We start from the raw sequence: 19174 nt of genomic DNA on the forward strand, positions 1-19174 counted from the left end.
GCATTTACGAGATACCATGCTTGTATTCTGTTATCGTCTTCTCTTAAAGTTTGTAACCCCATTGCCATAGGGTTTTCTTTCAATTCACTAACCCCATTGCCATAGGGTTTTCTTTCAATTCACTAAAATGTGGGTGCTGATAGCATAATTACATAGTATACTGTATATAATGCACGCCTTCATGACGGGAAAAAAAAGAAGCTACTCCCTCTGTCCCATTTTAACTGCTTTTTTTAGAGAGATGCACACAAACCAATTTTTACATTTATTGAGGTGTTTATTTGAATACTTTTACATAGCTACCCCTCATAAAATCAAACTAAACTACAATTTGTATTGCATAGAAAATATAAGCTGTATTAATGAGGGGCAAAATTGAAATTCACCTACCAAATAGTGTATGAAAACAAGAAAAAGTCACTTATTTTGGGACAACAATCAAATTCTAAAAAGGCAGTTAAAATGAGACGGAGGGAGTACTGTATATAGCATAATTTCATAGTATACTGTATATAATGCATTATACTTGTGTTCAAAATCAATGTTTCAGTTCCTCTGACCCGGTGTTCTCTTTTGCTACTTGCTCCATCTCAAATTAGATAATAGACTTTGGGGTCGCATTTTAAAATATATTGACCGTCTATTTAAGTAATTTATTTTTTTTCAAATTGTAAATTAGAATTTTATATTTAAACTTTTATTTAAAAAAGAAAAAAATTAAAAATAAATTACATAATTATGCGATCAACACATGCTACATGTGAAAAACTAACGTACTTATCTAATTTATGATGAAAGAAGGATGCATTTTGCATGCTCGTCAAAAAGTTAACGAACTCGTCTGAATGCTCATCTAAAAGTTAACGAAAATGCTCGTCTAAAAGTTAACGAACTCGTCTGATTTACGACAGAGAGTAGTTATCAATAATATCGGTAGTTTTTTCTTTGTCAGCATTTAGTAATCCTCAGCTCCATATAGTAGCCACTTTTTTCTTCTTTGCCTTCTCCATTTGATGAACTTTATTTGATTACTATCTAGCAAACAAAAAAACTTTTTTTTTAAATTCTTCGTGTGTTTTCTGTTTTTGTCAGGTCGATGTTAACCATATAGGTAGTGGAAAAGCTCTTGCCTATTTATCATTCTTACCGCAACGATGTGTCAAATTCTTCAAAAAACAAATTATATAGGAGAATAATTCCATTTTGACTGTAAAATTTCAAACTAGAACAGCTAATGGGGGAATAGGTAAGCACATCCATGCATACTTTTACAGATTTGAAACACCAAAACACCTGCAACGCTAAAACAGAAACTACAAACCTGCAAATTAGGACAAATATATAACAAAGATTCATGAGCAATAGCATATAGTTTTACAGCTATAGATTCTTATATAACAAACTGAAACCTACACATAACACAATACCTAATTTACATTTGAAATCATATTAACAAAACTAAAAGAATCTTTCGTCAACGTTAATCAAATTTACATATTAATCTGCATCAGCAGAGAAATCAGGTTCCGGGGGCTTTTGTAGTTTCACCAGTTCTCTTGCACTCTTGAGATTCCTATTCCGGTGCACCCCACGAAGAGCGTTCGCTGCAAATCTAGAAGCTAAGAAGGTGGCACCAAGGCTATAAGAACCTCCACCAACATTCCTGCTGGCTCCAGCTAATGCTTCTGCTTCTTCTTCCTTCCGCCGAAGTTCAAGAATTTTTCTTTTGGAATATCGGCGCCAGGCAGCTTGGATGAAGCAAGCAGCCCAGGTTCTCCACTGCTGTGAGTAGAAGCGGAAAGTGTGTTGAACCTGTCTGCTGTGAAGACGCCTGAACTGACTGGCAACAAATTTTAACTCTTCGGCTGTTAGAGCAAAAGCTTCCACCTCTGTCAATGCCCTTACTGTACGAGTAGATGAGGGTAGGTTGACACCAGATTTTGGGTCAAGTGCCCATGTTAGAAGCTCTTCTCCGCAAAAGTCCCCTTCTTTCAGCAAACTCTCATTGAAAAACCCACTTCTTCCACCATCAGTGGTTACACTTTTAAGGCGCCCACGTATGATGAAGAGCATCTCATCAACTGGATCTCCTTCTCGAACTATGTAAGTATTTTCGGTATACAGACATGGTTTCAGCCGCTCACAAATTGCATCAAGTAACCTCTCATCCATCTTTTCAAATAGAGGAACCTAGAAAGGGGTTGACAAAGATTTTGATCACTAAGGGATGCCAGAAGTAACATGCTAATTAAATTGATGTACAAAAGTATACAAAAATTTCAGATTATTCCAATTTCAAGATTTAAGGTTCAGTTTCAAGTATTTATATGTAGAAGGTGAAAAGCATGTGGCTCTAAAGTTGGATATAATTGTATATATATTTCGTCAGCCTATTTGATTTGAAATGGGGATTAGGAAACCTGACAAGTTATTCCAAGATCTATGCCAAGTTTCAGAATAGAAGTATCATTAATATCTAATTATGACAAATATATATATATATATATATATATATATATATATATATATATATATATATATATATAGAGAGAGAGAGAGAGAGAGAGAGAGAGAGTACTATTCCAATAGAAACCAAATTAGCCTAAAAACTAAAAACCAGTTTCTGGACAGTTTTTTATCACTATTTTTAACTATAGAAATCACTAATTTGTACATAACATATCACTAATTTATATATAGCATATCTCGCGGATATAAATATATATATACACATATATGCAACGCATATGACCATCATCTTCCCCCAAATCTTAATAATGGACCTCTTACCACCATTACCAGACGTTTTCATGACTTGCCACCATCGTCTATCATCACCAATAGTCACATACACTTTCCATCATAACTTACAAAACTAACGACTACTTACCATCATCATACAACTTCTCTTGCGGCTTTCTACCGTCAAGAACCTTCTTACGGATGAAATTGATCATCTATAATCGATTATCAATAGTTTAGATAAGTAGATTTTCTCAATTTTGATAATAAAAATCGCTATTTACATACTGTATAAAAACAGTGATTAGTGCAGTATAAATTAGTGATACCCGTAGTTATAAATAGTGGTAGGGAAACTGGTTTCTAGTTTTTATTTTAAGAGTGGTTTCTATTTGATCATGAGCCTATATATATATATATATATATATATATATATATATATATATATATATATGGTAGTCGATATGTGTGGAGAGATAGTCACAAAAGCACTCAATGGCATGAAAACTATGCATTAGGTTGAACATATATAAGAGAAAGTTTCAAGTTTTTCAAGAGATACCCTCTTCACTAAAGCTAGACAAAGATGCCGCTTTATGTCTCTTCTGAGATCCTTCGGAAGACCGTGAACTATATTCTCTTCATCAACTCCACGTGTTTCTAACCACTTGTATTGGTCATAGCGTCTAACACGTTCCCGGAGATCTGGCGGAAGCAAACGGTGATGCATCCACTGCTCTGAGTCACGCCTTTTAACCCTCATCTCCTCCAGCCGAATTGTTAGCGACTGAAGGTATGTCTGTGATAATAACAAAACCAAAAAGACGTGATCACTAACAATGACACTCAGCTTCGCAAATCAGGCCTTACGTCCTGCTAAATAGAAGATAACAAGCTTCCAAGAGGAACAAAGATAATTTTACCAAGTATACAAACCCTAAACTTTGGACGTCCTTGAGTACCTTAACCATGCATAAGCATATCAACCAAAACTTCTTTTATTTACTCAGGGTTCAAGACACATTGTCTCTTAATCAAACATAGAAAATTTAGTGTGTCTGCGTGTGTGTACATATTATTTGAGAGATTCAATATACAAAAAAATCTCCAACCTACTTCAATGTGATTTGTGCTAGCTGACTAGATCATTCACCTTAAAACGTTTCTAGATATATTATAGTTTAAGTTTCACAGAAGCATAAAAAAAAAAAGTTAGCCTCTAAAATCAACAAAATAAAAGAGTAAGCTCAAATTATAGGAAATCACATCATCAGATAATGCATGACTGCTCTACTTATAATATAGCTAGAGTATAAATAAAAATCAGAAAAGTATTGAAAATGCAATACAGATTAAAATAAGTGAGCTCAGAAGCAGGGAACTTCGAAACTAATTGGCGAAAATCCTGAGTAATAGCAAAAAAATAATAATATTCCAGCTACAAACACCCCCCCCCCCCAAAAAAAAAATGACATGTAGATTACGAAAATAAATAAATCCTCGAGCTTTCAAGGAATTATGGAAACATGAGTATTTTCCTCATCCAAATTACATCCTCAGATAGGCTGAAGTAGCGCCACATATACCATGCCATATGAAAAAGGGCTAGTGAGACATATTACTCTTTGCTTTTCTACTATAAACAAGAGGTGAACTAAACTTAATTTTTAATGTTAATCTAAAAAAGTAAATAAATGACCAACTTAAAAGGGGTAGTAATAGATGCAGTGAACATCCATGGGAAAAAGGTGTAAGTTATAAACCATGTACTGTTTAAGATATATAGGTTCAGCTTTTATTTCAATGCTATCAAATTAAGAAATGCTTCTCACAATAACACATTAATGTGTACAATATTATATCTTAATCGTTTAGAATTAGAACACTTACATTGGAATAAAAGTTAGATTAAGAAGATTTTCTTTGTATTTTCCATTCTTGTTAAAAAGCAAAAAAACAGAAAAAACTTTCTTGTCTTCTTGACTACTGCCACAAGAGATCCTTAATATTCTTTACCTTCTGTGTTAAATTTAGGCACTACAAGCTATCTTATATTTTCATTTTTCATCTTGATTCTTTCTGTAGTTAAAACTTACAAAATCCAAGCATTTACTTTTATTCTTCCAGTCTTTAAAAAAAAAGTTTGTTTACAAAATTAAATCTTATAAAAATTGAGGATAAAAATTTAAATACTTGTGTAATAAGTAGGAGCTATATAGGAAAGTTAGTTTGGAGTGAGCCTAGGGCCTATTAGGTGTCAGAGGCGGCCCTGCCAGCCAATAGCACCATATTATAAGTACTAAATACGAGCAACTGGAACCCAACTTTCCCTTCATACAGACAGGTTTTCATCATTTGAGTAGATTGTCATTGTAGCATAGCTTAACTGGAAAATCATACTAACTAAATAGACAATCTGTGGCGCACTTAAACTGAGAAAACTAAACAAGTTGCCTAATTTGGAAGGCCTTTGATGATTCAGCTCAAAAATTACCTGCATGTTGCCAATCAACAGTGCAAAGAGAATTAGACCAAAAATGGCTAGTGCAATGGAAAATATGGATTCTCCTGGGAAAGTGCTTGTTTGAAGTCCCTGTCCAAGTGTACTGCAGAAATACAATGAAGCACTCGAGCATCAGTCTCGTATCAATCAAGTTTAATCTTATTTCTATGGAAAAAAATATTTGTCATAATTACTCTCTAGGAAAGCTAAATCGTATAAAAAACTACGATATAGAAAAATTTGATGCACATTAATTGCACCAATGGATAGAAAATATATGCCGGCTGATGATAATTAAATTTGAGAACATGTTCTACTTTAGGTAAGAAAGTGAGAAGATTTCCTGCATGTTGGTTTAAAAAAACCTAAAAGAGCAGACTTCTGGTCTACGACTTTTATCTTGCATATACTAAAACTTTTTGGAGGTAGGTTAACAATTTCTTTTCGCTTAATAAATCTTAAAGTAGATATAGTTTCTATCGGTATCGATCTGAGATACATTTCAAATATAATAGTTACAACTGAATAAAAGGTATACAGAAATTTGAAAGATTAGCATGCAACAATGAAGCATGCAAAACCTTGTGATATTGCAACTGAGAGGTGTTCAATAACGTTCATGAAGACAAAATCAAGGAGCTAGTAGAAGTTTGCCTAGAGGTGCAATGCTAAACATAGTTAGGATTTTAACATTTTTTGAAATTCAACTTCAGAATAATGACTGATCAGAATTTTACTTATTTAAGATAAAAAGAGGCATAGAATTTCCATCTTTGATTCAAACAAACTGAGATTTTATGCAGAGCACATGCTTAATCCATATTAACCAAGTATTATTATATTGGTCCATTTATGATAAATCTGAAGAGATTAGTAATATACATGAAATATTTCCGATAATAGATTGTGATTGAAAGGGTGAGATAAAGAATATCAAAATATTAGACAGGCTTCACAGTACTTATCGAACACAACAGTGTCGACATGTATGGCATTGCACGTTGAAAGTATATATATCTAACAAATAGTAAGTGGATACTTCACATGAAAAAAAATGTGTGTGTGTGTGTGTGTGAGAGAGAGAGAGAGAGATTATTCAACGGTTTTAAGACCATTCCTAAGAATCCTATCACCGAACTTGAGAGTTGGCAACGATCGTAATAAGCAAAAAAAAGCTTAGAGTGATATTATTCAACGCTTATAAATGTTCATAGATAATAAAAAGGAAACCACAGAATGTATCCAATATGGGATAATTAGCAAAATAATGAGAACAGATGTTAAAGGTTACCTTAAATTTTGCAACCCCCACCACAAACAATAACAGTACTTGGAGATGAACTTCCTGGAATAAACGATACCAGATGATAAAGCCTGCTTGAATATCCCAAAATCAAATGGGTTTTTTTCACCATCCACTCCGCACTTTAAATCTAGAACAGAATCACTGACACTTTTCCAGCCATCATAACCACTCAAATTTTCATTGCCACAATACAGGAAATCTGTTATGCAGCCTTTACTACTTCTACAAGCTTTATCCCAGCATGTATTATAACGGTCTACCGATAACCAATACCAAAAAGCTCCAACGATCTGCACAGAACTCACCCAATTAATTTTAGAGAAAAAATGCTGCTGCATTTAATAAGCTGTAGCTACAGGAATCAAAATGTACACAAAAAACAAATACATAATCAGAGAACATTAAGAAGGTTGTGGCAATCTAAGTAATTTTTATGAATTAATGAGAGCATGATTTGATGGAAAGAAATAATCATAAGTAGGACACATGGCCTACCAACTTGGAAGGTGCTTACATGACTGGCGAGCATGTACAATAGCAGATAGTACACAGCACCAGCCCATGCTGTTTCAGCAAACACACCCTCAGTCCTTTTAAGTTCTGAAGTTAACGGTATGAAACGCAGCAACCTAGGTATATACTGGAGCAAGACGATAACCAGTAAGGCTTGCTTTGTAGCCGATACATCAGAACCATTTGAGTTCTGCAGAAATCTCCACACAACTATCTGCACATAATTAATATATGTTATGCATTTTCCTTTATTACAAGAAATATGTGAGAAGACATCAATATTGAATGAAAATTATTAATATAGTTTCTAGACTGAAACATAGTGCTATATATATGTGTATCAGCGTGTTTGTGTCTATAACAATTATAAAATTTGTTGAAACCTTTGACCTGAGATACAAAGTTTTGACTGTCTTACATGACTTGTGGAAAAAGTTACAATCCTGAACACACTAGTTTAAAATTATCATGCTATATTTCCTTCTTTTTTTTTTCAAAGTTTGCAATATTCTACCTCCAATCTACAGAACTGGTATAATTTGTGTACTAGCATTTGATATGATTAAGTATTAAAAAATACTCAAAGGTCAGTTCATTCTTCAGAAATGACTAGGACAATCAAACATGTGAATGCAGTCATTAATTTATTCTCCCGCTAGTACATTCCTTCTCCTTTCTTTTTCTTATACTCATTTGGTTTCCCTCATCCCATTCATTCCAAGTGAAAACAACCTAAATTAATCTTGGCTGGACGATATTATGTGGTTTTAATCTAGGGGACAAGCAGCTAATACAATAATATAAGAATAATAAGTTAAACAACCATTACAGTTTAATGTAGAACTCTAACAAGACAAAATTCATTAATATAATCAACTTGAGATAGAATAAGTAGGGAAAACATATTAAACCTCTAACAATAGAAGAATCTAGAAGACAATACTCAAACCTGTGGTATGGGAAGCACTGCCAGAAAATCGATGATAAAATGGCTCAGCAAGTACCGCTTGGCTATTTTTGCAGAATCTATCACAAGTTCCCCTCGTCCGAAGACCCTAGATGATGGAGCTATATAGGCTGTTCGGAACTGAAGGGCCATGTGAATAAGATAGAATACGTCAACAACAGTACGAAGTGTTGTAGCAACGATAGCTAGCTTCCTATCAATCCCCAAACATTTTGGCACTCTGCTATAAACTGGAAGATAGAAGAACAATGGATCTATAGAGACCGCTATGATACATGAAATGACAAAGAACTTATTCCATGATAAAAGGAATTTATCTTGGGGGTCAAATATCTTCTTCTCTGAGACTTTAAGATCTTCCGGAAACACTGCTCGAGAAACACCGAATCCAAGAGAACGGCCAATAGACATCAGTCCTTCGGATCCTTTCTGCATTCCTTGCTTATATGATTTAGATGGGTCATTAGTTGCATGGCTGGGACGACCCAAGCCCTCAATGCTAAACCCACATTTATTCATTTCAATTGCAGCAGATGGTGATGATGATCGGGAATCCAATTCATCCAGCCTAAACAGACAAAAATATTAAGAAAAAGTATCTACTTGAAACAGGAACCGATCAGTTATCAAGAGTCTAACGTACTTCAGTGTAATCACAGAAGAGGATGATTCTCAAAACAAAGAAAAGAATCTTCAGAGGCCAGAGGATGACCACATTAGAAATTGTCGGTGATGAATATACAAACACATCAGAACAATGATTCATGATATCAACTTTCGATATTCTACTTAGGCGGATTCTAGTAGCTTAAGAAAGAGAATCGGTGCTGGTTTATTTCGCAACAAAGAATTCATGCAACACCTTAAGGCTAATTGAGCTTAATAGAGTTTGCATAAAACCAAATTCAAGACATGAGTTGGAGATTGGAGGATAGATATTATTTTAAGCAAGGATAAGTAAATACATTTTCTTGAAGAATGCAATGACTAAAGATGTGTGTATTTACATATATACATAAAACCAACACGGGTTTCCTCAACTTTATATATACCGCATACCATTGTTTTTATCACGAACCAGTAAATGTTATCCATTTCAAGATAACTAATTTCATGAGAATGTTTAATTATTTTTATATTTGTAAAAATGAAAGAATATATAGAATTTGTTCTTTGAATGACAAGTGAAAAGAATATAAACACAATTCACAGCTAAACAGCACGTTGGTCAGACAAGTAGTATAAATTTCTGAAAGATACATTGATAGCAGATATGGTATTATAAGTTAACCCGACAAAAGATCAAGGCAAAATTCAAATGTTCAGACAAATGAAGTACAAACCAACTTACCTCACAAACCTCTCCCGCTGGCCACCAAGATAATCGGACTTGGACTTGGGCCCACAATCGAACATTTGTACAGTAGGAAGCTAATATACAAACTGCATCAGATACCAAGAGGCGAGATATTAAATAAACAAATCAACGGTCTCATATAATCATGGAGTGAAAATCTAGTATTTATTTCTCTGACAAGACTTAAAATTCAATTATTAGCAATTTAGATACTACACAAAATGAGTCTGAAAACATACAACTTCTCAATAACACAGCATAAGAGACGCAACTTTTTTTTACCATAATCACATTTTCAGCCACTTTTCAATAATATTGCATAATACGATGAATTTTGTATCATAATTTATTTGCCGCTGCTGCTTCCTTATCTGAACTTAATTTCTACATTTTTTGTAGGCTTTATGATCTTTGCCCCTTAATGTTTATGACTATGTACCCATCAAGCACTAAAGCTTAAACCCGTACCTTTACAGATGTGTATTACGATATATATCGGAGGGACAAAAAAGACAACAGACTTTGTGATTTCTCTCCAAAACAAAGAAAATGTGATCACAAAGGGACAAAAAAGCAATCGACTTTGTTTTGGAGGGAAATCATAAAGTTAATTGTCTTTTTTGTCCCTCTAACATATACCGATGTACACCTCTGTCGCTATAAAAGCATCAATATGTATACACCCTGTACCTTGGGGGCCAAAAACTACAGGTTTAAACATTGCGGCTTAATGGGTACAACATCATAAACTATAAGGGGCAAAAGGTCATCAATCTTTTTTTATAAGACTTGCAGTTGATGGGAAGAGTATAATTTCCACTTTGTTCTTGATAATGCATACATAGCAATCACGTCTGTTCCTACACTTACTTGTAATTAACCTAGTCCCGGAATTCCACAAATTTTCATTCAGCAATCATGGCTAGTAATAATTTTCAGTTATTTATTAAGGCAACACTAAGATATTCACATGATGTATCAGATAAATTAGAAGAGGAAAAAAAAACGACACAGTGACAACAAAGCTTTCAGTTTCCTTCATCTTAAACATGAGCTGTACTATTGCTTAAAAATATGCAATATCTATATAAGCCTGTAAAATTCATAAAATTCACTAATCTTAAGCATCAATCACACTAGAACACATCAAAATTCCAAAATCAAGGCTGCGATTTACACAGACATGTACATATGTTATATGTAGAGCGTAGGTGTGTGTACATCCTTCATATCATATATAAAAAGATACATATAATTGAGAGAGAGAGAGAGAGGAGAGACTAACAGTTGTGTGTGTGTGAGAGAGAGAGAGGAAGAGAGGAGAGACTAACAGTTGTGTGTGTGTGTGTGTGAGAGAAAGAGAGAGAGAGAGAGATCGAGGGAAGGAGAGACTCACAGGAGAGAGAGAGGGGGGGAGGGGGGGAGACTCGCAGGAGAGAGAGAGAGAGAGAGAGAGAGAGAGAGAGAGAGAGAGAGAGAGAGAGAGAGAGAGAGACTCACAGTTGTCAGGACAGATTTGAGAGTTCGAGACTGACAGCAGAAGCAGCGAATGTAAGACAGGCCCGAGTCAGATAAGCCTTGACTGTGTCCACTTGCGCTGTTTATAACTCGTGTTATTATATTTCCTACTATCAAATACATTTTTTAATTGTTAAGTTAACTTGTTTTATGTTTAATTTATTTGTTTATCGGGATATTAGTCGGGAGGCAGAGTGTTTGACTCCACATAATTGCCGTCTTTGGGCAGCTTGGTACGCAATTAATTAACACTAAACAACCGTGACAGCGTGTGTCTTCCTATTTAATTGCTGTCTTAAATCATTTATTGTGAGATAGTGTCGAAGATTTTCTGACACCATGAATTTAATCGTAAACAATTAAATTACAAAACACATGCGATTTGCTAGCTGATTGTAAAATTATTTATATTTTTGTTACATATTTTAATCGACTTTTTTCGTTGATCATGCAAAATTTGTTAAATCTATTTTGTTACGATTGACTCCTACTTTCTAATAATGATGGATCTCTACATATGTAAAAATTATATTAATTAAAATGAGTTAAATATATAAAATTTAGAGCTTTTCTCGTAAATACCTAAGTCTAAAAGAATTTTTGCAAAAATACTATCATTTTTTTAAAACAAATTGCAAAAATATTATCTTTCAAAAAAAATTGCAAAAATACGGTGGTTGCATATGCAACATTCTCTGCAACTGCTAGCAACCATATATGCAACAACAAATTCAACTTTGAAAAAAAAATTCGAAAATAAATTTTAGTTGCATAATAAGTTGCAACTAGTTGCAAATGGCTAAAAATCAATGCTCCTGCGGGGCCGATAGCGACAACATAAAAACAACCACAAAATCAACCAATTAAGATGAAGAAGATGGGGATCTACTTCCTGTCTCTGGTTCAACCATAACAAATTGAGACGGGTGTGTGTGAATATTGAGTTTAGTGAATTCGTTGAAGGTCTCGGAGGTCAGGACTCATAATTGAAGGGCTGAACAACGTCAATGGCGTGGTTTACGAGGTAGAAGTTCGGGCGGCGTCGAGCGAAATGGGAAAAAAGGGGGGGGGACGAGAATGGAAGAGATGAGACGTCTGAGAGAAGGGAGAGAATGATGTTTACACGGTGGCGTGCGGCGGCGTGAGGTGTGGCCTGTAGTTTCAAGAGCGAGAGAGATCACGAGGAAAGTTTTGTAGATTAGAAGATGAAGACATCGAAACTCCCAGAAGCAAAGAACAAAGCGTGTACTTCTGCAAATGCTTTTATTAAAATTATAAAAAAATCGTACTTTTGCAATAATATGAGGCAGGTCGTAAGTCTGCAATAAAGATGATAAAAGGGGGCATTCTTGCCAAATTCCCAAAAATATGTTCTGGTTATACTCTGATAAGTGATAAGTAGATTGATTTATTTAAATTACTTTTATTTAATATGTTCTAGGTACGATTAACATTTAGAATTACGGATTATGGTTGAGCAATACTACTCATTCTAAATATCTTTCAAAATAACATGGCACATAGATTACTGGTTTTACTTAGGAATTTTTACTTAGATAATTATATATATGCAGAGTCTCATTATTATTAGTACTAGCCTTTAACCAGTGCGAAGTACGGGCGAGTATAGAATTCGTGATTTATTAATTATAATTTAAATTTTAATATCATCTTATTAGTATTTTAGTATTAATGAATTAGATTTTAACCAGATTATATTTACCAACTGATTACATTTTTTTGGACGACTACGAATTATACCAATATCTGTTTATTATAATATAGTATATAAATAATATATAAATTATATTTAAAAGAATAATGGTGGAGTTTTTTTATCTTGTATTACATCACAAGTGTTTGTAATTTGAATGGTATAAAACTCTTTAATATTGTAAGAGTAAGAGAAGTTTGCATGTGACCAACTTTTAGTTATAAATGAGATGACCAAACCAAAATTTTGTACGACTCTTATTATATTATAGTATAAATTATTAGTATGAGTTAAACAAATTATACATAATCAATTAAGAATTGAAAAAAATTAAAAGTAATTTTTGAAATATTTAATACTTTCCCTCTGATTTTACTACCATAAACCGGTCCAATTATATGTATGATCGTAATGTTTTGCTCTAAAATATTAAAAAAACTCATTTTGCGAAAAAATAATTCAGAAAACTTACTAATAGTGTTTACCCAATTTTAAAGTATGATAGAAATCAACTCAACAATCACCAATGAATTAAAATATGATTCATCCGTACATTAAATTTTAGGGAATTTGGCAAGAATGCCCCCTTTTATCATCTTTATTGCAGACTTACGACCTGCCTCATATTATTGCAAAAGTACGATTTTTTTATAATTTTAATAAAAGCATTTGCAGAAGTACACGCTTTGTTCTTTGCTTCTGGGAGTTTCGCTGTCTTCATCTTCTAATCTACAAAACTTTCCTCGTGATCTCTCTCACTCTTGAAACTACAGGCCACACCTCACGCCGCCGCACGCCACCGTGTAAACATCATTCTCTCCCTTCTCTCAGACGTCTCATCTCTTCCATTCTCCCCCCCCCCTTTTTCCCATTTCGCTCGACGCCGCCCGAACTTCTACCTCATAAACCACGCCATTGACGTTGTTCAGCCCTTCAATTATGAGTCCTGACCTCCGAGACCTTCAACGAATTCACTAAACTCAATATTCACACTCACCCGTCTCAATTTGTTATGGTTGAACTAGAGACAGGAGGTAGATCCCCATCTTCTTCATCTTAATTGGTTGATTTTGTGGTTGTTTTTATGTTGTCGCTATCGGCCCCGCAGGAGCATTGATTTTTAGCCATTTGCAACTAGTTGCAACTTATTATGCAACTAAAATTTATTTTCGATTTTTTTTTCAAAGTTGAATTTGTTGTTGCATATATGGTTGCTAGCAGTTGCAGAGAATGTTGCATATGCAACCACCGTATTTTTGCAATTTTTTTTGAAAGATAATATTTTTTCAATTTGTTTTAAAAAAATGATAGTATTTTTGCAAAAATTCTTTTAGACTTAGTTATTTACGAGAAAAGCCCCATATTTTTTCAGGTTTTAACAAAGAAAGTGTTTTTATTGTGTTCCCAAACAGTTTAAAGCAGAATAAAAATTAAGTAGATACATACAAATCTTCGACAAATATCTTCATTCATCTACGAAACAAATTTTTTGTGAAAACACAAAAAACATCTCTGACCTTAATAATTTTACATGACAGCTACAATAAATCAGATGCTATTATGGCACTACAGACTCTATCACCCACCATACAGGATACATCCTTGAGAAAGATCCATTACTGATTTAGATGATTACTGGTGATTTAGAGATATACAGGTAATAAAAAGCAGCAGGTCTTCTGTATCATGCTAAGCAAGAATAATGAAACAAGAAACTAAGTCTCAGTTTCGCCAGAGCATTAAGGGTCAAGTTGATCTCAAACGACTAATGTTAAAAGCCGCAGGGCAAGAATTTCCTTCTAGTTAGTTGAGGTATATAATTGTAACACCACATCTGCAGCACGAAAAGAAGAGAGAGGATAAGGATAAAAGACACAGTCACATTGTTATGCCACATAACTTGGGTAAATCTCTCAATGAGGTGCCATATTAGCACTGGAATTTGATGAGCAAAAACAGCACACTGAAGTAGATGAATGGATAATATAGCATATACAAGTGTAATATTCGTACAACCAAAGGACATCTCAATTCATAAGCTCAGACTAGAACAATCATTGATGTACATATCCAATACGTGTTAGTCTAATATGCGGCAACGATTTCTTTCCATGTCTTGTCCTCTGAAATTTCGATAATCTTTAGTATTTCTGTATGTATTTTGCACCTACCAAAGAGCATATAGAAATGCTTTCCCCTTCTCAGAGAGTGTGTCAGTAGAAAACTAGAAATGTAAAATATCAAGTTGGAATTATTGGTTTGTGTAAAAGAAAATATGAACTGCCAGTCTAATCTAGTCCGTAAAAAATATTTAATTTATCTTGTATTCTATTTTAAGATAATGGGGCATTGAGTTTTAAGAAAGATGCGGTTGGATGTGCTGCATATTCTTTATAAGAAGAAACTTGCTGCACAGGACTCCCCACATCAGCAGGGTTTCCCACTGCACGGTGTCTTTCCCTTACTTTTCCATGTAAAGACTATTAGGTTCCAAATCTGTGACCCAACTGATAGCAAGTAGAATAGCAGATAAGGGCAAAAAGGAAAATAAGACCAAATGTATAAAATATTGTACTTCAAGAAGAATATTATATCATATTGATATATAAATCACTATATAAAAATATCTAACTTTATCTTTGTTTTAGACATATTAACTTTATGTTAGCTAATGATAAACCACACCTATGCACAGCAGAAATGGACACAAGGCAGAAATGATACCTTTCATCTAACTTCAAAGCTCTCGACCTACAGCAACTAATCATTTTGGACAAAAAGAAGGTTTTAAATGTAACCCTCATCCGTCATTGACCAGTGTTTCTGCAATTATATTTCTAGCCTCGTTGCATAATGCTTCTGTATTATTTCCGTATATGGGTTTCTGAATAACAACTTTGATCGACCCAGGATATAACCTACTCTCCATTCCCACGGGCATTATCTTTCCCGTTCCAATAAGAGTGATTGGAACCACCGCGACTCCACATTTTGAAGCAATACTGAATGCACCTTTCTAGAAATTGTATATAAGAATAATATGCTTCAGATAAACAATCATCTCTGAAAATATATTATATGAAATGATAACATATTATATGATACTGGTGTACTATTTGTCCAAGTTACTCACCTTAAAAGGCCCCAATTTTCCATCTTTACTCCGAGTACCCTCTGGAAAGTAGAAAACAGATCCCCCTTTCTTTACAAGATCCATGCATCGTTTGAGCGTTTGCTAAATTCATCAAGTGAAAGAACATAAATTGTGTCTTTTAAGAAATTATGACATATCAAGTAAGCAATATTTGCAAAACAGAATATAAGATTGTAGTCAATTCTACGCAACTAATTAATATCTTGCATCAGAGGAAATAATTATATCAGATGAGAAAGCAAAATTACCAATTGGCTTCTGCTGTCCATGCGCTTTAAAGGAATAGCACCTAATAGAAACATGGCCCATCCAATAATAGGAAAAAGGAAAATTGATGTTTTGCTAATGAACTTAAAGCTTCTACCAAGAGTGAGAAGAGTATATATGTCCAGAAAACTCTGATGGTTGGACACATACACAGCAGGAGTATCAGATGAGGGTAAATTATCTAATCCCTCAACTTCAACCTTTATAAATGGGGCAACAGCCAAAATGGCCCACATTCTGGCAATCTGGTGATGGGCTTTCCTCCTATACCGATCAAACAAGAGCACAAAGGGATGTGCTACCAACATCAGCATAAACAGAATAATGGCAACAGAAGCAGTTACAGCATAGAAGCAGATTCCTTTAACTTTAGAGACCAACTGAAGCTCTGCACTTTCAAGTAAGAAGAAAAAAAATATATGTTAGAACAATTAGCTAGGAGACCCAATTAAAAGTTTATGAAATCCCCAGAAGAGGAACCTGGTAATTGATGAGCAGCATCAGGATACCCAGTTCCAGCAATTTCTGATCTGGCAACGATATACCTTGGCACTCTATTCTGATTATGATCATGTGACCAATTATGCTTTACAGTTGAATAGAAGGTGCACCAAGATGCAGAAGAATAGTTTCCTTTACTGCGAAAATAACCAACTGGAAGACTGTCTGCTGAGAAGAAACATACATAAATAAGGAAAGAAAACAGTTATTAGATTGAGTTAACACAATTCCACCAAGGAAAACCGTAGGTATCAAATATATGTGCAAACTGTAGACGAAGTTAGTCCATGAGATTCTCGCTTTATGTAGTTTTTCGCAAGTAAAAAGATGTCACAAATATTAAGCGAAAGGATTGAGTGGGAGATCACATTATTTAGTATGGACCATTGTCAGTGATGAGTGGGTGAATTTCACAAAACATTCCAAATAACTAAAGAATTAACTATTCGTTAAATAACACCCTGCATAATTAAACCGTTGAGGTGGACCTGACCTTAGTGAAAATTCAGACGTAATTTGTAAAACTAACAGAGCAATTGATATACAATTGGTTCCAACTCAAAGATGTTCCCGACAAACAAAAATACGTAATAACCAAATCAACTTAAGTTATATGTTACTCAAACTCGACAAAATATGTCCAACATGGATATGTATGTGTCCAAGTATAAAAACTTATAATTTTGGCATTCATATAAAGGAAAAAATATTGGCAGTCATATATAAACCAAAAAACATGGCATAATTCAAAATAACAGACACATATATAAATTGACAGTATAAACAAAAACCTTTTTTTTTGGCTTTCTGCAGCGTGCCCAAATTTTCCAAGTAATATGCAAAATAAACACATACTTATCCAGGTTGCAGAAAGGGAAATGACAACATTGCACTGGGGGTGATAATTTATGGAAACAGCAGTATTAAACAGACCAAAATAACTGTACACTAAAAGAGTATTACCCACATGTTTTTGACAGGCTCCCTTTTGCCTGAGCAATATTCTTGAGAGTTCCTGTACCAGCAGAGAACTGCAAAACAAATGAAACTAGACTGTTGAAATTTACACAATAATTGTCTCAAGCAAATTCTATAATCTCTGAGCAAAATACAATAATAATAATAATAGTGAAGATGCAATAAAGAATTAGTTGCTACCGATATTTAGACCACCGGTAACAATTGAACATGTATAGTTCATTGGTCCACTTGACTCCAATAAAAAGAAGATAATAACAGACTAACAGGGTTAAGAACTTTAAAGCTCCACTTATCTTGACCATCCTCGCCGTAAAAAAGGTGAAGGACTGTGACATATGTTTGTCTATAAATATAAAACTGGACTTCATTGTGTCATCGATCTGGATTAAAAATGGCTGCAGTAATTGCTAAGATATCGTATCTAATAATAAGGGCTCGTTAGGGCATTATAGCTGACACTCTGTCAATGTTTTCAACTGGGCACTATTCATAACTATTACCACAAGCTAATTAAAATGTCAACTTAAGATTACCGGATAAAAATCATTGTGCAATTATAAAAGCAGAAAGCATAATAAATTCAATCCGCGTCCCGACAAGAGGGGAAATGCTGATTCGGGCAATAGCCTAGTACAGCCAAGTTACCATGCTTGAATGGTCCACTCTATAATTCTCAAAGCATCTAACATATCGAGCACACTTCTTTTCAAAATAAATTTTGACCGATAGCTGTAGTGCGCGTACAATTGTGGCGTCAGCTGGAGGGTCCATTTCAATGCAACCGATCAATCCAAGTACTTTCAGCTCATAATATAAAAAACTCAAGTAAAAAGAAGCTGGAAAAAATCCAACACTTTGTTGCTATTGTCCGCAATCAACAGCAGAAGTTACACATTCCTCAAGAATATTAATCCTAGTCATCATTGTCACTTAGAAGTGTAATCAATATTACCATCTACCATTCTCATAAAGAGCTACAATCTTGACCACAATAGCCGTAGTAAAATATAAACAGATGAAACCCATATAATCATCCACACCAAAAACACAAAATTCATTCAATTGTAAGCAAATTACAACCAACCAACTAAAAGAGGTAGAATCTTGAAATTAATAAACAACTACGTAGATAATTATCATTTAATCTAATACAAAAACAAGATACAAAATTAATAGAATTACCGGCTTAAAAAGCGATGAAGTTGATGGAAAACACCTTGCTCCACTCTTGCCTGACCAACAACACAATACCAATTATAAAATAACTCGAATTCACAGAGGGAGGGAGAGAGAGAGAGAGAGGGAGTGGGAGTGAGTGAGAGAGAGAGAGAGATTATACGAGGTGCAGAGGGAGTGGAGGGGTCGAACACAAAACGACTGAACTGGGGTTGATATGATAGCTCCATGGAGTATTTGTATTTCATATATCATATACAGTGTGTGTATCCAATTCTTTTATCTCCCCCTTGGGCACACACAAACGCACACACTAGCGGTGTTTTTATCTGTATCTATAATCTCTCTCTCTCTCTCGAAATTTTTCTACTTCGGATAATCTCTCTCCTCTCTCTCGCTCGGTGTCCTTTGAGATGAATGAAGAGAAACAAGTACCAAAATCTGAGAGGTTTATGCCTATTTTACTACTGTTTTT

General features: G+C 34.3%; 2 protein-coding genes across 6 annotated transcripts; both read right to left on the bottom strand.

The window, feature by feature from the left end:
* Positions 1 to 1314: 1314 nt before the first annotated feature.
* Positions 1315 to 11072, bottom strand: LOC108223200 (probable cyclic nucleotide-gated ion channel 5). 2 transcript variants are annotated; one of them, XM_017397328.2, is made up of 8 exons: positions 10889 to 11072; positions 9383 to 9474; positions 8014 to 8599; positions 7066 to 7278; positions 6537 to 6841; positions 5237 to 5348; positions 3305 to 3541; positions 1315 to 2190 (listed from the first exon to the last, which is right to left on the bottom strand). In XM_017397328.2, exons 2-8 carry the CDS (start codon positions 9445 to 9447, stop codon positions 1498 to 1500), a joined length of 2211 nt encoding a protein of 736 aa, XP_017252817.1. In that variant the 5' UTR covers positions 9448 to 9474; positions 10889 to 11072; the 3' UTR covers positions 1315 to 1497. The 2 variants fall into 2 exon arrangements, with proteins under 2 accessions (XP_017252817.1, XP_017252818.1); XM_017397329.2 differs by having other exon boundaries at positions 10785 to 10906.
* A 2995-nt stretch (positions 11073 to 14067) lies between these two features.
* Positions 14068 to 19134, bottom strand: LOC108220232 (1-acyl-sn-glycerol-3-phosphate acyltransferase BAT2, chloroplastic). 4 transcript variants are annotated; one of them, XM_064094616.1, is made up of 8 exons: positions 18863 to 19134; positions 18706 to 18755; positions 17510 to 17573; positions 16522 to 16695; positions 16023 to 16429; positions 15754 to 15855; positions 15345 to 15636; positions 14068 to 14454 (listed from the first exon to the last, which is right to left on the bottom strand). In XM_064094616.1, the coding sequence occupies exons 1-7, from the start codon at positions 18945 to 18947 to the stop codon at positions 15421 to 15423; spliced, it is 1098 nt and encodes a 365-aa protein (XP_063950686.1). In that variant the 5' UTR covers positions 18948 to 19134; the 3' UTR covers positions 14068 to 14454; positions 15345 to 15420. The 4 variants fall into 4 exon arrangements, with proteins under 4 accessions (XP_063950686.1, XP_017249428.1, XP_017249427.1 ...); XM_017393939.2 differs by having other exon boundaries at positions 16522 to 16707; XM_017393938.2 differs by having other exon boundaries at positions 16522 to 16710.
* Between the last annotated feature and the right edge of the window lie 40 nt (positions 19135 to 19174).

Source organism: Daucus carota, chromosome 5, assembly GCF_001625215.2.
Source record: "Daucus carota subsp. sativus chromosome 5, DH1 v3.0, whole genome shotgun sequence".
Taxonomy (NCBI): domain Eukaryota; kingdom Viridiplantae; phylum Streptophyta; class Magnoliopsida; order Apiales; family Apiaceae; genus Daucus; species Daucus carota.